The sequence below is a fragment of the Oncorhynchus gorbuscha genome, linkage group LG25 (assembly GCF_021184085.1).
Source record: "Oncorhynchus gorbuscha isolate QuinsamMale2020 ecotype Even-year linkage group LG25, OgorEven_v1.0, whole genome shotgun sequence".
Classification (NCBI taxonomy): Eukaryota; Metazoa; Chordata; class Actinopteri; order Salmoniformes; family Salmonidae; genus Oncorhynchus; species Oncorhynchus gorbuscha.
Window position 1 is genome coordinate 6,866,913 of NC_060197.1, and position 12,623 is coordinate 6,879,535.

Here is a 12,623-nt window from a genome sequence, read left to right on the forward strand (position 1 = left end):
GAGTGAGTGAGAGGGGTGTAGAATCTGAGGATGGAGAGAGAGAGAGGGGTGAAGAATCTGAGGATGGAGAGAGAGTGAGAGAGAGAGAGAGAAACAGTTTAAGGCTGTGTGTGGAGTATAGATAAGCCTGGGCTCTTTTGTATAGATCATCATCTCTCTCTCTAGTTCTAACAAGTATTGAACACACGCAAAACAAACTCTCAATAGGTGAGGCCATATATTAGGATTTAAGCCGACAAGAACCCCTTTCAAGTGGACTGCACCTGCTGGTGGGTAAATGTTGGTACTGTGGTGGATATGGGCCTTGTGCAGTGGAGTTGGAGGTAGATAAAAGGGGATTGAGATTAATGTGCATAACTTGTCTCCTTGTGACTCATCATGGTCACCATGGATACAGAGGAGACCATGTGCCACAAGAGGAGCTATTTAGTACCAGAGTGACCTATCCATCATCCATGAATCCATCTGTGTGTGTGTGTGTGTGTGTGTGTGTGTGTGTGTGTGTGTGTGTGTGTGTGTGTGTGTGTGTGTGTGTGTGTGTGTGTGTGTGTGTGTGTGTGTGTGTGTGTGTGTGTGTGTGTGTGTGTGTGTGTGTGTGTGTGTGTGTGTGTAGATCTGGCAGTGTAATGGGACACACTCTGGGGCACAAATCTGACAGCACTCAATAATTTTCAGCTCAAATAATATGGAGAAGGCTGGGACAGAGATGGCCTCCTGGCAGCTATTGTCCTTAGAGAGCTGATATCATAGCCATAATATATACATCTAACCGGATAATGCTATGCCAGGGCCCTTGCTGTTCAGCTGTCCTTCCCCTTTCCCTTACTCAGCGGTAATATTACTCCGACACATCATCGGAAGGCAGCACGGACGAGGATGGATGCCAAGTGATCGGCTCAGTGCGCCGCGTCATCATATTATGGAGCCTTATATTTTGTCAACATGCTTAGGATTTAAGCCGATAAGAAGAACAGGCGACCAACACATTTTAAATCCCACCATTAACAAAGAAGGCCTCCATAACATCGTATATTCCAACTCCATTCCACGCCAATATGTATTTTATAACAACGATTGGCAGAAGGTTGAAGCCTATAATCCCCTGGCTAATGTTTATTATTGACCCTTATGATAACGTTCGTAACATAAACATGATAAATATGGTTGGGACATAGAATAAGATGATGACACATTGTGTGTGCAGCGCACTTGGTGGCAATGTCATGGCTTGCTTATTTATTGTAGTTTAATAACAGCGTTCTAAATAACAGTGACAGCCAATGCCGTTCGTGTCGAGCTGCGCGCTCTTACCTCATTGCACGGGCGCAGGTTCCTGCTCGCGGACACCCATTGCCGGGCGCTGATGATGAATAAAAAACATTTAAGAAAACAGAACTCGCGTGACTCTTCCCTCATCCTCGTTTTGGTTTTAAGACAGTCCGTCAAAAGCTTCGGATGAAGACCAAACGCATGAATGATAGTGCGTGATTTTGGTTATGGTGCCCACTCGTTATGAATGCGCGCGGTTCTCTCCACCCACTCCGCTACGCTGCGCTCAAGAGCCATCCTGTCAGAGGCACGCGGCGACGTCACTCTGCTAAAGTACTGGCTTTGCGTTATTTTAAGACAGCTAATTGACACCGAGGTGAAGTTGCTTTTATACTCACACATTCGTACATTCAACAGACATTCATCAGACATTCGCCAAAATGCCATTCACAAATGTAAAAATCAATAACTAATTCACAGTTTGTCACAGAATCATCAAACTAGATATGATGTATTCTATAAATGTCTAGCAGGCTTTTACAACCTTTGTTTTGAATACAGATGTTTAGATTTGATAGAAATACATAAAATCTATAAAATGCAATTTAAAGCTGTATAAATCAATAACTAATTCACCCTTGTCACAGAATCTTCAAACTAGGTATGATTTATTCTATGAATGTCTAGTATAATTGTACAACCTTTGCTTTGAGTAAACATTCCAGCTAACACAACGTGCCATTGGAACACAGGAATGATGGTTGCTGATAATGGGCCTCTGTACCCCTATGTGGATATTCCATAAAGAAATCTGCCGTTTCCAGCTACAATAGTCATTTACAACATTAACAATGTCTACACTGTATTTCTGATCAATTTGATGTTATTTTAAGGCACTTTTTTTGTTGCTTTTCTTTCAAAAATAAGAACATTTCTAAGTGACCCCAAACTTTTGAACGGTAGTGTACATATATACTGTATACATATATAATGTATATATATATATATTGGGTAGTGAAAGATAACAGAGGGTGGATGACAAAAAAAACCCAGTAATATAAGAAGTGGCCGGTACATGTTTTGTTTTTGGGCTAAATGTATACATTATGATTTGCCTCTGAACTGTATGTGAACCCCTCTGCAATCTACTGGCACTAACCATTAAAAATGAGGACTTCAACCGGGCTGTCTCTTTGCTATTTGCTCTCTTTCTCTCTTAAACTGCTAGCACAAAGCCTACATGTGGTTTTTTTCTTCCACAAAAGATGAAAAAAAAATCAACTGGCCCAAATCAGCTCTTCATAATTCAGCAGGGAGGTGTACAACTACCACACATTATACCAGTGGAGAAATATGTCACCTACATAGGTATTACCATATGCCTTTCAATTCACATTCCTTGCAGAAATAACTATTTGCAAACCTTTTAAAACGTCCATAAAGACAGTGGTCTTAGAAGGGTATTTATTCTTTAAAAGACAGACTTTATGTGGATGGATGTGGATGAAAGAATTTTGCCAGTGTTTTAAGGTCCTAGTTTCATATTTGTTATCTTTACCTCCAGCTCTATATATCCAAGTGAGCCTATGAGGACCTTGGGGGATCAGATTGACTTTATTAGGTTCGCCACCGTATTCACAAAAATAAATTGCTCCTACATACACCAAGTCCATAGATGTTATATATTTCTATCAAGTCAAAGCTGGAATGTTTACTCAAAACAAAAGGATGTAAAAGTATGCTAGACATTTATAGAATAAACCATACTTATTTTTATGTTTCTGTGACAAACGGTGAATTAGTTACTGATTTATTATACAGCTTTAAATGGATTTTGGCGTATATCTGTTGAATGTCTGTTGAATGTCTGTTGAATGTCTGATGGATGTCTGTTGAAGGTCTGAATGTGTGAATATAAAACCAACTTTACCTTGGTCTAATTGACAGCAAGAACAATGGGTTTTGTTATTAAGTCCACCATATAGACCTATTACCATCAGTGTTCACTGTTAAAATATATTACTTTTTATTTCCATAAATGATTAGGCGAACATTCAAAAAAATCTTCCAGCAGCCCAATAACATGGAATGGGGTGAATGTTGGTCAAAATGGGGAGTCTGAATAGGCAGACAGATGGGTCAAGCATTGGGTCAAGCAGCCGACCCTGGCACCACACACCACTTTAAATGAACCACCAGGAAGATACTGAGAGCTGCTGACTTGTCAGCTAACAACCACACTAAACCAGTTGTAGGCCTGTCCTGATTCTCAAGAGGAGTTGTGCCAGATGCAAGATCTGACATCAATGAAGTAGAATACAAGATGACTGGGGAAATACCAGGCATATTTTTTTAAACTCTGCAACTCTTTCAACTATTGACTTTTTTCACAACTGCCACCAGTTTGGTGGCAAAACATTAACACAGATATATTGACATAGTAAAATAAATGAAAGTGTGTAAATAAAATATATTAAGCGTATTTTGTGCTGAAACCCTTATATAAAGGCCAATGGTATTGACCGAGTTTATGGTAAAAAGTATCTTATTTTATTGTTTTATATATTTGACATGTGATAAGGCCACACAGAGGTATATATTTACAGATGCCTGTGATAATCTGAAGTACCCAAAAGGGCCACTAGATGTCCTTTGATAAATGACAAAAAAATCATTGAAAAGTTACCAAAATTATTGTAGTTTACTGGTAAACTTTGAAAGTTACCAGTAATATAACCTCTCTTTGCAACCTTATCCAGGAAACATTTAGTCAGTTTTGCCCTGGAAACATGTATGCCATAGGAATACAATTTCTATTGTATGGTGCATGGGAAGGAGGTGGCAGATGGTTGTCTGTAGAGGTGCAGCAAGCCACAGTTCTGGGGCAGTGTGTATAACGTGTGGACACCTGACAGTCCAGCTCATAGGACCCATATAGGGTAGACCCATTGCAGGTGTGAATATCTGTTGTAAGTCCCAGCCTGAAGTATTTGGGTCTGCCATAGTGTCGTGTCATCACCCATCCCCCCTCATACCAACACACACACACACACACACACACACACACACACACACACACACACACACACACACACACACACACACACACACACACACACACACACACACACACACACACACACACACACACACACACACACACACACACACACACACACACACACAGCCTGCCCCTATACATGGCCATCCGCATTCTTGAAGAGTGCAATCAGCCATTATCTAGACTTGTACTCCCTCGATGAGTGTTTTTTCCACGGAGCAGAAGGGTGAAGAATGCAGAAAGTCTCTCTGTTTTAACTCTCCCCAAAACCCGCTGTTCCACTAACAGATGCCCCTGAGAAAGAGAAAGGTAGAGCGGCAAAATAGTCATGCCAAACAACAGTATCAGATTCAGCTTCCTACTACTCTACTGTTAAATTGTGATTCGAATATATATCATTGGTACTCCAAAAGGCCTACTCAGCGAAGTGCAAAACAGTTACATATTTCATCACTGGGTAATGCTTGCCTCCAGTCCATATAGCCATTAAGTTAACAGTAAAATACTGTATCCTACATCAACCACCAATAAACATTGGGTAGGCTCAGCCTGAGATTGGAGGCTAGATGAGCTGTGTGTTGGGTGCCACAGAGGCTATACACTGATATCTTACTTCATTGCAAGTTTATGTTGTTGATAGTTGGAAACTGTGGGATTTAATGTACCTGGTTCCCTGAAAATTTCGGGAAGCAAAGTATAGGAACATGTATTACGGGTGGCTTGCACCTGTCGATAGCATGTAGAGTATACCCCAAGCCAGCTGGTGGCAGCAACACATCTTGTACCAATCTGCATGGCATTGTCTTAACACGAAGAAGAAAACAGTGGTTTCCGGTTGAGCAAGCAAGTGACGCAACCCACAGGATCAAAACAGGAAATATGCTGCCAATTTCTCCTCAAAAACCAACTGTAGCTTTCTGCAGATTATCTCGACAATGCAAGGAAAGTGTGTTACCCAATATAAACATCTTAAAATTGACCACATGGTCCAGCAAAACATCTTCTTTGGATGTACGTCGAGATAATATCTGGTGTTTTTGAAAGATAAAGTGGCTAGCAAGATTTCCAAGTCACTCTTAGCCTCTTGCTAGCTAGCTAGCTAGCTAGCCCACACATAACTGAGTTGAAATTAACCAGGCATCATCCAGACGTATGGGCTGAACATTACCATATATAGGGCTGGTGACTGCGGTGCGACTAGAGTTGCAGACCACCCCTGCGCCTGAGAAATGTAAACTGTGGCAGGCCGTCATTAACAGATCGAGGCCGGAAGAAGACAGTCAACAAAACAGATCACTTGACAACATTAGCTAGCTAACCCAACCACTAAACATGTCATCTGAACAAATAATCGTAATTGTCATGGATGACAAAACGTACAACGTCAACAAAGGCAAGTTGATAGAAAAAAGCGACTACTTCCGTGCTCTGTACAGCTCTGGGATGCGCGAGTCCAGAGAGGATTCTGTGCAGCTGCAGGGGCTGAGTGTGCCAGGGCTCGAGCTGGTCCTGGAGTTTATCAACACCTCCAAAGTGAAAGTAGTCAACGAGACCCTGGAAGACCTGATTGAGACTGCATCTTTTTTGCAAGTCACCTCTATCCTAAAACTCCTTTCGTCTGAAATTCGACAAGAGAATTGTGTGGAACTCTACAGCCTATCTGAGGTATATGGAACTCATGATCTACGCAACGCTTGTCTCAGATATATGAGCTGTCACTACCACCCGATGCTGCGGAGACCAGAGTTCAGCGACTTACCTGCGGCCCTGCGCAACCAGGTTAGAGAGATGCGTATGAAAGGCACGGCCACTCTGGTGGCTATCGGACTCTTCACCTGTCTGGCTCTGGACCTACCAGACCAGGACGAGCCCTGGTCCATGCTGAGGTATGGGGAAGTAGAGCAGCGTTGGAAGCCACTCGCTAACAACCTGCCCTCTGACATGGTCAATGTGAGAGGCTACGGCTCGGCCGTGTTGGACAACTACCTGTTCATTGTCGGTGGGTACAGAATGACCAGCCAGGAGATCTCAGCGGCACACTGCTACAACCCCTGTAGAAATGAATGGAACCAGGTAGCCCCTCTGAACCAGAAGAGGTCAGTACAGGTCAGCTATATGAATAGATCTCTATGCAGTCTGTCCCAGTCTTGAGTTCCAACATCAAGTCTGTTCTGATGTCTTGATCTTCAATCTGTTTTGATGCTGAGCCAGCAAACTACATAGGCTACAGTATGTCTCCGTCCTGTAACGTTGTTGTATATCTGTCTCTCCTCCGGTCAGGTCCAACTTCAAGCTGCTGGCGGTACGAGGGAAGCTGTATGCAGTGGGAGGCCAGTGTCAGGGCACTGTGGAGTGCTACAGCCCCGAGCAGGACTGGTGGACCTGTGTGTCGTCACTACCCGACCCCCTGGCAGAGTTCTCTGCCTGCGAGTGCCAGGGCATGATCTACGTCATGGGAGGATATACTGCCAGAGGTTAGTGGGGGTGATTTTCATTCCCAGCAGAACATTTTCTAAAATGTCCAATGTATACACACAGTAGACATAAAGAACTGTAGGCTACACAAATAGTGCTTGTCCATTTGACAAAATATCAACTGTTTTTTCAATTATTTGAACAAATGCTGTCTTCTCTCTCTCTATCCATTAGACAGGAATACCAGCGTACTCCGCTACTGCCCCACCTCTGACAGTTGGACAGCGTTCCGCTCCTGCTCGGCCCACGTGCGTAAGCAGCAGATGCTCTCGGTGGAAGATACCATCTACCTGGTGGGGGGGTACACCCACGAGCTGGAGCCGGGTCCGGGGCGGCGGGCCAGCCAGACGGAGGACATGCTGACGGTGCAGTCTTACAACGTGATCACGGGGGAGTGGCTCCACCTGAAGGACAACACCTCCAAGTCGGGTCTGAACCTCACGTGCACGCTGCACAATGACGGCGTCTATATTATGTCGCGCGACGTCAGCCTGCCCACCAGCCTGGAGCACCGCGTCTTCCTCAAGTACAACATCTTCTCAGACGCCTGGGAGGCCTTCAGACGCTTCCCCGCGCTGGGCCAGAATATGCTACTCTGTTCCCTCTATCTGCCCAACGTTCTATGAGCGTTGTGGATGGAATGAGAGAGACTACATCATATGCCACAAGAGGCTTGTTTGTGCGTGCTGCGGCTACATAGCTCCCATGAAGAGAAGTGGTAACGGTAGAGCTGTAGATGGCTGCAGTAGGACACAGTATGGCCAAATCCCCGTTGGTGGGGCAAAATCTAGAAAAACACAGACTTGTTACATTATTTAAACCTTAAAGTAGCTACAAGCACAGGCAAAGCAACAGTCATGCATTGTGGGTCAATGTCTAAGTTAGCATAGCAGCATTGGGCTACTATCGAGATCCATTTGCACTTTGATTAGAAGTAGACTTGAATCATATAGAACATTCCCTATTGTTTACACTGCAAATTAAAAATGTAAGATTTGCAAAAATCTTCGTTTTAGTGTTCACTACAAACCTTAAACGCTAATGCAAATAAGTAATATAATTAATACGTCATATTGGATATTGAAGAAAGTTTACACTGCTTGTTTTGCAATGTGCAATTGAATAACTTAGATAAAATGCTAAGCTGATGCCCGGGCCACAATTAATAACTAAACAAATGTTTTAACTCTTGCGTGAGAAGATATAATGGTAGAATCATGAACGGGCAAAATCGATAAATTCCTTGACTTGATTTAACTTATGAACATTGTTTAGAAAACAAACGCTAAACTCAGCAGCAGTACAGTTCAATGAAATGGATAAGGAACGTGCCTTCTCCCTCACCTGGGGGGATTTTGTACACATAAACGAGTTGAATTGTAAGTGACCAACCAAAACTGTGTATTTTTTCCCAATTCACTGTTGAATTATCAGGAAAGGGCTTTCATTAGGGTACGTTAAGGACAAATTGATGAAAGACAATGAGAATGTAGTTTTGGTTTAAAGGTAGACTCAGCGATATTATGCAGGAAAGTAAACAACATATTGAGTCAATTTCCACAACTAAGAAGCGTCGGAGCGTGAGGCTCGACTTCTCAGCTATTTTGGTGCCCTGGCTACCACGCTGAGAACAGGGTGACGCGAAACCGTGCACAGATACTGTGTGTGACTGTCGCTCATCTCAATATCTCCGGCGCTGCTTGTGGCAACGTAACTTTGCTGAGTCTACTTTTAATTAAAGGGGATTACAGACCTTTTCTGTGGAGATGGTTTGTCTTTCTGCTGATAATACAACTACGTCGTTTGGCTTCTAAAGATGTGTTGGAGTTTGATGAAGGTACTGTATATTGTTTTGTCACCTCTGGTTATGGTCTGACAGATGCCTTGGACTTTGACTTAGAAGAATAAAGAAAATATTCAGGGAGTAGGTGTCGTTCTGTTTTATTGTAAAAACATTGAAACCATGCATTCAGTGATTGTGCCTTTTTGGATGTAGAAGGCTTTGTCTTTTCATCTCTGCAAGTGAAGCGACATAAGATACTTTAAATCACATCTAAACTTTCATAGTCTGCCCATATTAAGGCCTTAAGGATCATTTAGTTATCTTTCTTCCCTGTCTTTGGTTTGGTCCTCGCTTCTGTACATCCCGGTACTTTGTCCCCTCTCTTCTTTTGTAGGGGGAACTAACAGCCTTTCTCCTGAAACTATTCCCCTCGTCCCCTTTGTAGGCAAAACTAGCGTCCTCTATTCCTAAATTATTTCTCTCTTCACATTTGTAGGCAAAACTAGTGACCTGTTCCTAAACTATTGCTGTCTTTTATTTTGTAGGTGGGAATAGTGTCCTCTCTTCCTAAACTATTCTGCTCTTCCCATTCGTAGGTGGAACTAGTGTCCTCTCTTGTCAAAATGATTCATCTCTTCCCATGTGTAGGTGGAACTAGTGTCCTCTCTTGTCTAAATTATTAATCTCTTCCCATTCGTAGGTGGAACTAGTGTCCTCTCTTGTCTAAATGATTCATCTCTTCCCATGTGTAGGTGGAACTAGTGTCCTCTCTTCTCTAAATTATTCATCTCTTCCCATGTGTAGTTGGAACTAGTGTCCTCTCTTGTCTAAATGATTAATCTCTTCCCATGTGTAGGTGGAACTAGCTTCCTCTTTTACAAAACTATTCCCCTCTTCCCTTATGAAGGCGGGACTAGCATCCTCTCTTAAAAAACTATTCCCCGCTTCCATTATGAAGGCGGGACTAGCTTCCTCTCTTTCTAAACTATTCCCCTCTTCCCTTATGAAGGCGGGATTAGCTTCCTCTCTTTCTAAACTATTCCCCTCTTCCCTTATGAAGGCGGGACTAGCTTCCTCTCTTACAAAACTATTCCCCTCTTCCCTTATGAAGGAGGGAATAGCTTCCTCTTACAAAACTATTCCCCTCTTCCCTTATGAAGGCGGGACTAGCTTCCTCTCTTTCTAAACTATTCCCCTCTTCCCTTATGAAGGCGGGACTAGCTTCCTCTCTTTCTAAACTATTCCCCTTTTCCCTCATGAAGGCGGGACTAGCTTCCTCTCTTTCTAAACTATTCCCCTCTTCCCTTATGAAGGCGGGACTAGCTTCCTCTCTTTCTAGACTATTCCCCTCTTCCCTTATGGAGGTGGTACTAGCTTCCTCACTTTCTAAACTATTCCCCTCTTCCCTTATGAAGGCGGGACTAGCTTCCTCTTTTACAAAACTATTCCCCTCTTCCCTTATGAAGGCGGGACTAGCTTCCTCTCTTACAAAACTATTCCCCTCTTTCCTTATGGAGATGGTACTAGCTTCCTCTCTTACAAAACGATTCCCCTCTTCCCTTATGGTACTAGCTTCCTCTCTTACAAAACTATTCCCCTCTTCCCTTATGGAGGTGGTACAAGCTTCCTCTCTTTCTAAACTATTCCCCTCTTCCCTTATGGAGGTGGTACTAGCTTCCTCTCTTACAAAACTATTCCCCTCTTCCCTTATGGAGGTGGTACTAGCTTCCTCTCTTTCTAAAATATTCCCCTCTTCCCTTATGGAGGTGGTACTAGCTTCCTCTCTTTCTAAACTATTCCCCTCTTCCCTTACGGAGGTGGTACTAGCTTCCTCTCTTTCTAAACTATTCCCCTCTTCCCTTATGGAGGTGGTACTAGCTTCCTCTCTTTCTAAACTATTCCCCTCTTCCCTTATGGAGGTGGTACTAGCTTCCTCTCTTTCTAAACTATTCTCTTCTAACATTTTGGAGGTGGTACTAGCTTCCTCTGTTCCTGAAGGATCTTTTGCCTTGAGGATGTCCACATCGACAGAGAAGACAAACTGCTCGTAAGCAGTGTAATCGATGATATTACAACTGCCCAGTATATCGGTTGCATCGTCAGTCTGTCTGATTGGGGAGAAAGCCCTTATAAACTCCAGGCCTCCGTAGTTCACAGAGATCCACTCCTTCTCTGGGAAGTCTGGCACAGAGGAATCAGTCAGTGTTACTGCTGCTCTCGCTATCCCCTTGAGAGCTATGGAACTGGTCCTCAGGAAGAGACATCTTGGTCTGGGGAATAGTCTCTCTCTCTGGAACATTCCACTATCTCATGTCTGCTTTCTGGGATCCAGGGTTGGTCTAGCTGGAGAGCTATAGTCCAGGAGTAGAGGGTCTGTCTGAAGGTGGAGGAGACCCGGGGCATAAGGATGGCCTGTGAGACGCTAGTGGACGTCTGGGATGCTGAGGGCCACACACTGCAGGTTCTGCTGTGTCAGAGGCTTCACTGCTGTATTGGACAGTCACACAGTTGTGTTTGTTGGGTAGGAGTATGTTTCCTTCATGAAATCTGCCCAATCATGAAACAAAGAATGGAACTATGAAATTGTTTGAAATAACCCTGACAGAAAAATAATAAATGGGTGGCTATGTCACAATTTACATAAAACACTTTTTTTATACCTAAATTGAAAGCAGGATTGTCTCCTGCATAGAATGTCAGCCTCATAAGATATTTCTCTGCATAGAGCTAAACCACCTCCATGTCTTGCAGTGAATCACGCTTATTTGAATTAAAAAATGTTTTATCTAGCTCTTGGTTTGTAAGGTCTCTATGGAAACAATCATTTGAAAATCATTCTGAATTCTAATGGAATGGCTCTGCACATTAGTAGACTTCTAAAATAGTGGCCATTAAAACATCTGGCATTCGTCTGCATCCTTTGAGATTTTAATCTACAACATTTGTGCAACTATGTTTACTATTCTACACCTGCAAATCAATGCTAAAAGCACTTTGCAACCCTCACCAAACACATCCATTTAGATTACATTCCTCTTAAACTACATAAACAAAACTAGCCTGGTCTCAGAATTGTTTGTGCTTTTGAATTTTTAGACAATTCCACAAGGAGATGGCAAGAGAGCAAAAACAGACTGGCGCCAAGGCTAAAACACAACCGCAAATGGCAGTGTGTGAGCGCGCACATCTTCGACAAAAACCCACGCAACAATCCAACCAGGGTCAAAGAAAAATATCACCAGAAGGTGGCAGTATATCCCTGTCTGAGTATTTAGAATTTCAATACAGTCCATTTCCAATCAATCACCTTGGGAAGTCCAACAGTCCCATAAATAAAAACTGGTAAACAGGTTAATCGGATATGTGAAAACATTATTCTGTGCAGGGGGACATTTTAAGGACATTATACTCTGTTTGACATGTAAATGTTGAGTACATTTACATGTATTGAGTAGGCTACATGCATTCTTGCTGAACCAGACAAATGTTGTTTATGACTGGATAAGAGCGTCTGCTAAATGACTTAAATGTAAATGTAAATGACTTAACCTGCTTAGCCCAAGGTCAAAAGCAATGAGTTGCAAAATATATATGACCATTTTACTGACACATCAAGGTTCTATTACACCGATGCTCATTGAGGGATTGATTTCTTCCCTTTTGATAATTATAAATAGATGAGGTTATATATAAATGAGGGGGTCTGAACTGAAGGGGTTAGTGAATCTCATGCTGGAGCCTGTTCATTTATTCATGGAGCTTGATTGAGTGGAGATCAATGCTGGAGCAACCACACCAATCACACACTAATCACAGACACCAATCACAGACACAACCGTAGCATAGGTGCCGGAACCACTGAAAACCCAGGGGAACCAAAAGACAACTGGTTAGAACTCAGCTAAATACACATATAGCTGACCGAGTGGATCCCTCAATGTGTTATCCATCACATAGAACTACCACTGTACAGGAGTTAGAATCTCTATTGGTTGACGGCATTATGACATGTTACATCTCTGATGTTCTATAGCA

The 12,623-nt window shown here is 42.8% G+C and overlaps 2 protein-coding genes across 4 annotated transcripts in view; one reads left to right on the forward strand and one right to left on the reverse strand.

Annotated features, from left to right (window-relative positions):
- LOC124014591 (endosome/lysosome-associated apoptosis and autophagy regulator family member 2-like) overlaps positions 1 to 1,553 on the reverse strand; it is a 15,029-nt gene extending 13,476 nt beyond the window's left edge. Inside the window, exon 1 of one of the 3 annotated variants that reach the window (XM_046329774.1) lies at positions 1,312 to 1,553. In XM_046329774.1, coding sequence (XP_046185730.1) covers positions 1,312 to 1,416 — 105 coding nt within the window. In that variant the 5' untranslated portion in view covers positions 1,417 to 1,553. The remainder of the gene's footprint in view (positions 1 to 1,311) is intronic. The other 2 variants (XM_046329773.1, XM_046329775.1) reach the window with 2 other exon arrangements.
- A 3,617-nt stretch (positions 1,554 to 5,170) lies between these two features.
- LOC124014064 (kelch-like protein 42) lies at positions 5,171 to 8,729 on the forward strand. Its single transcript, XM_046328753.1, has 3 exons — positions 5,171 to 6,426; positions 6,611 to 6,804; positions 6,980 to 8,729. Exons 1-3 carry the CDS (start codon positions 5,663 to 5,665, stop codon positions 7,429 to 7,431), a joined length of 1,410 nt encoding a protein of 469 aa, XP_046184709.1. The 5' UTR covers positions 5,171 to 5,662; the 3' UTR covers positions 7,432 to 8,729.
- The last annotated feature ends 3,894 nt before the right edge of the window (positions 8,730 to 12,623 follow it).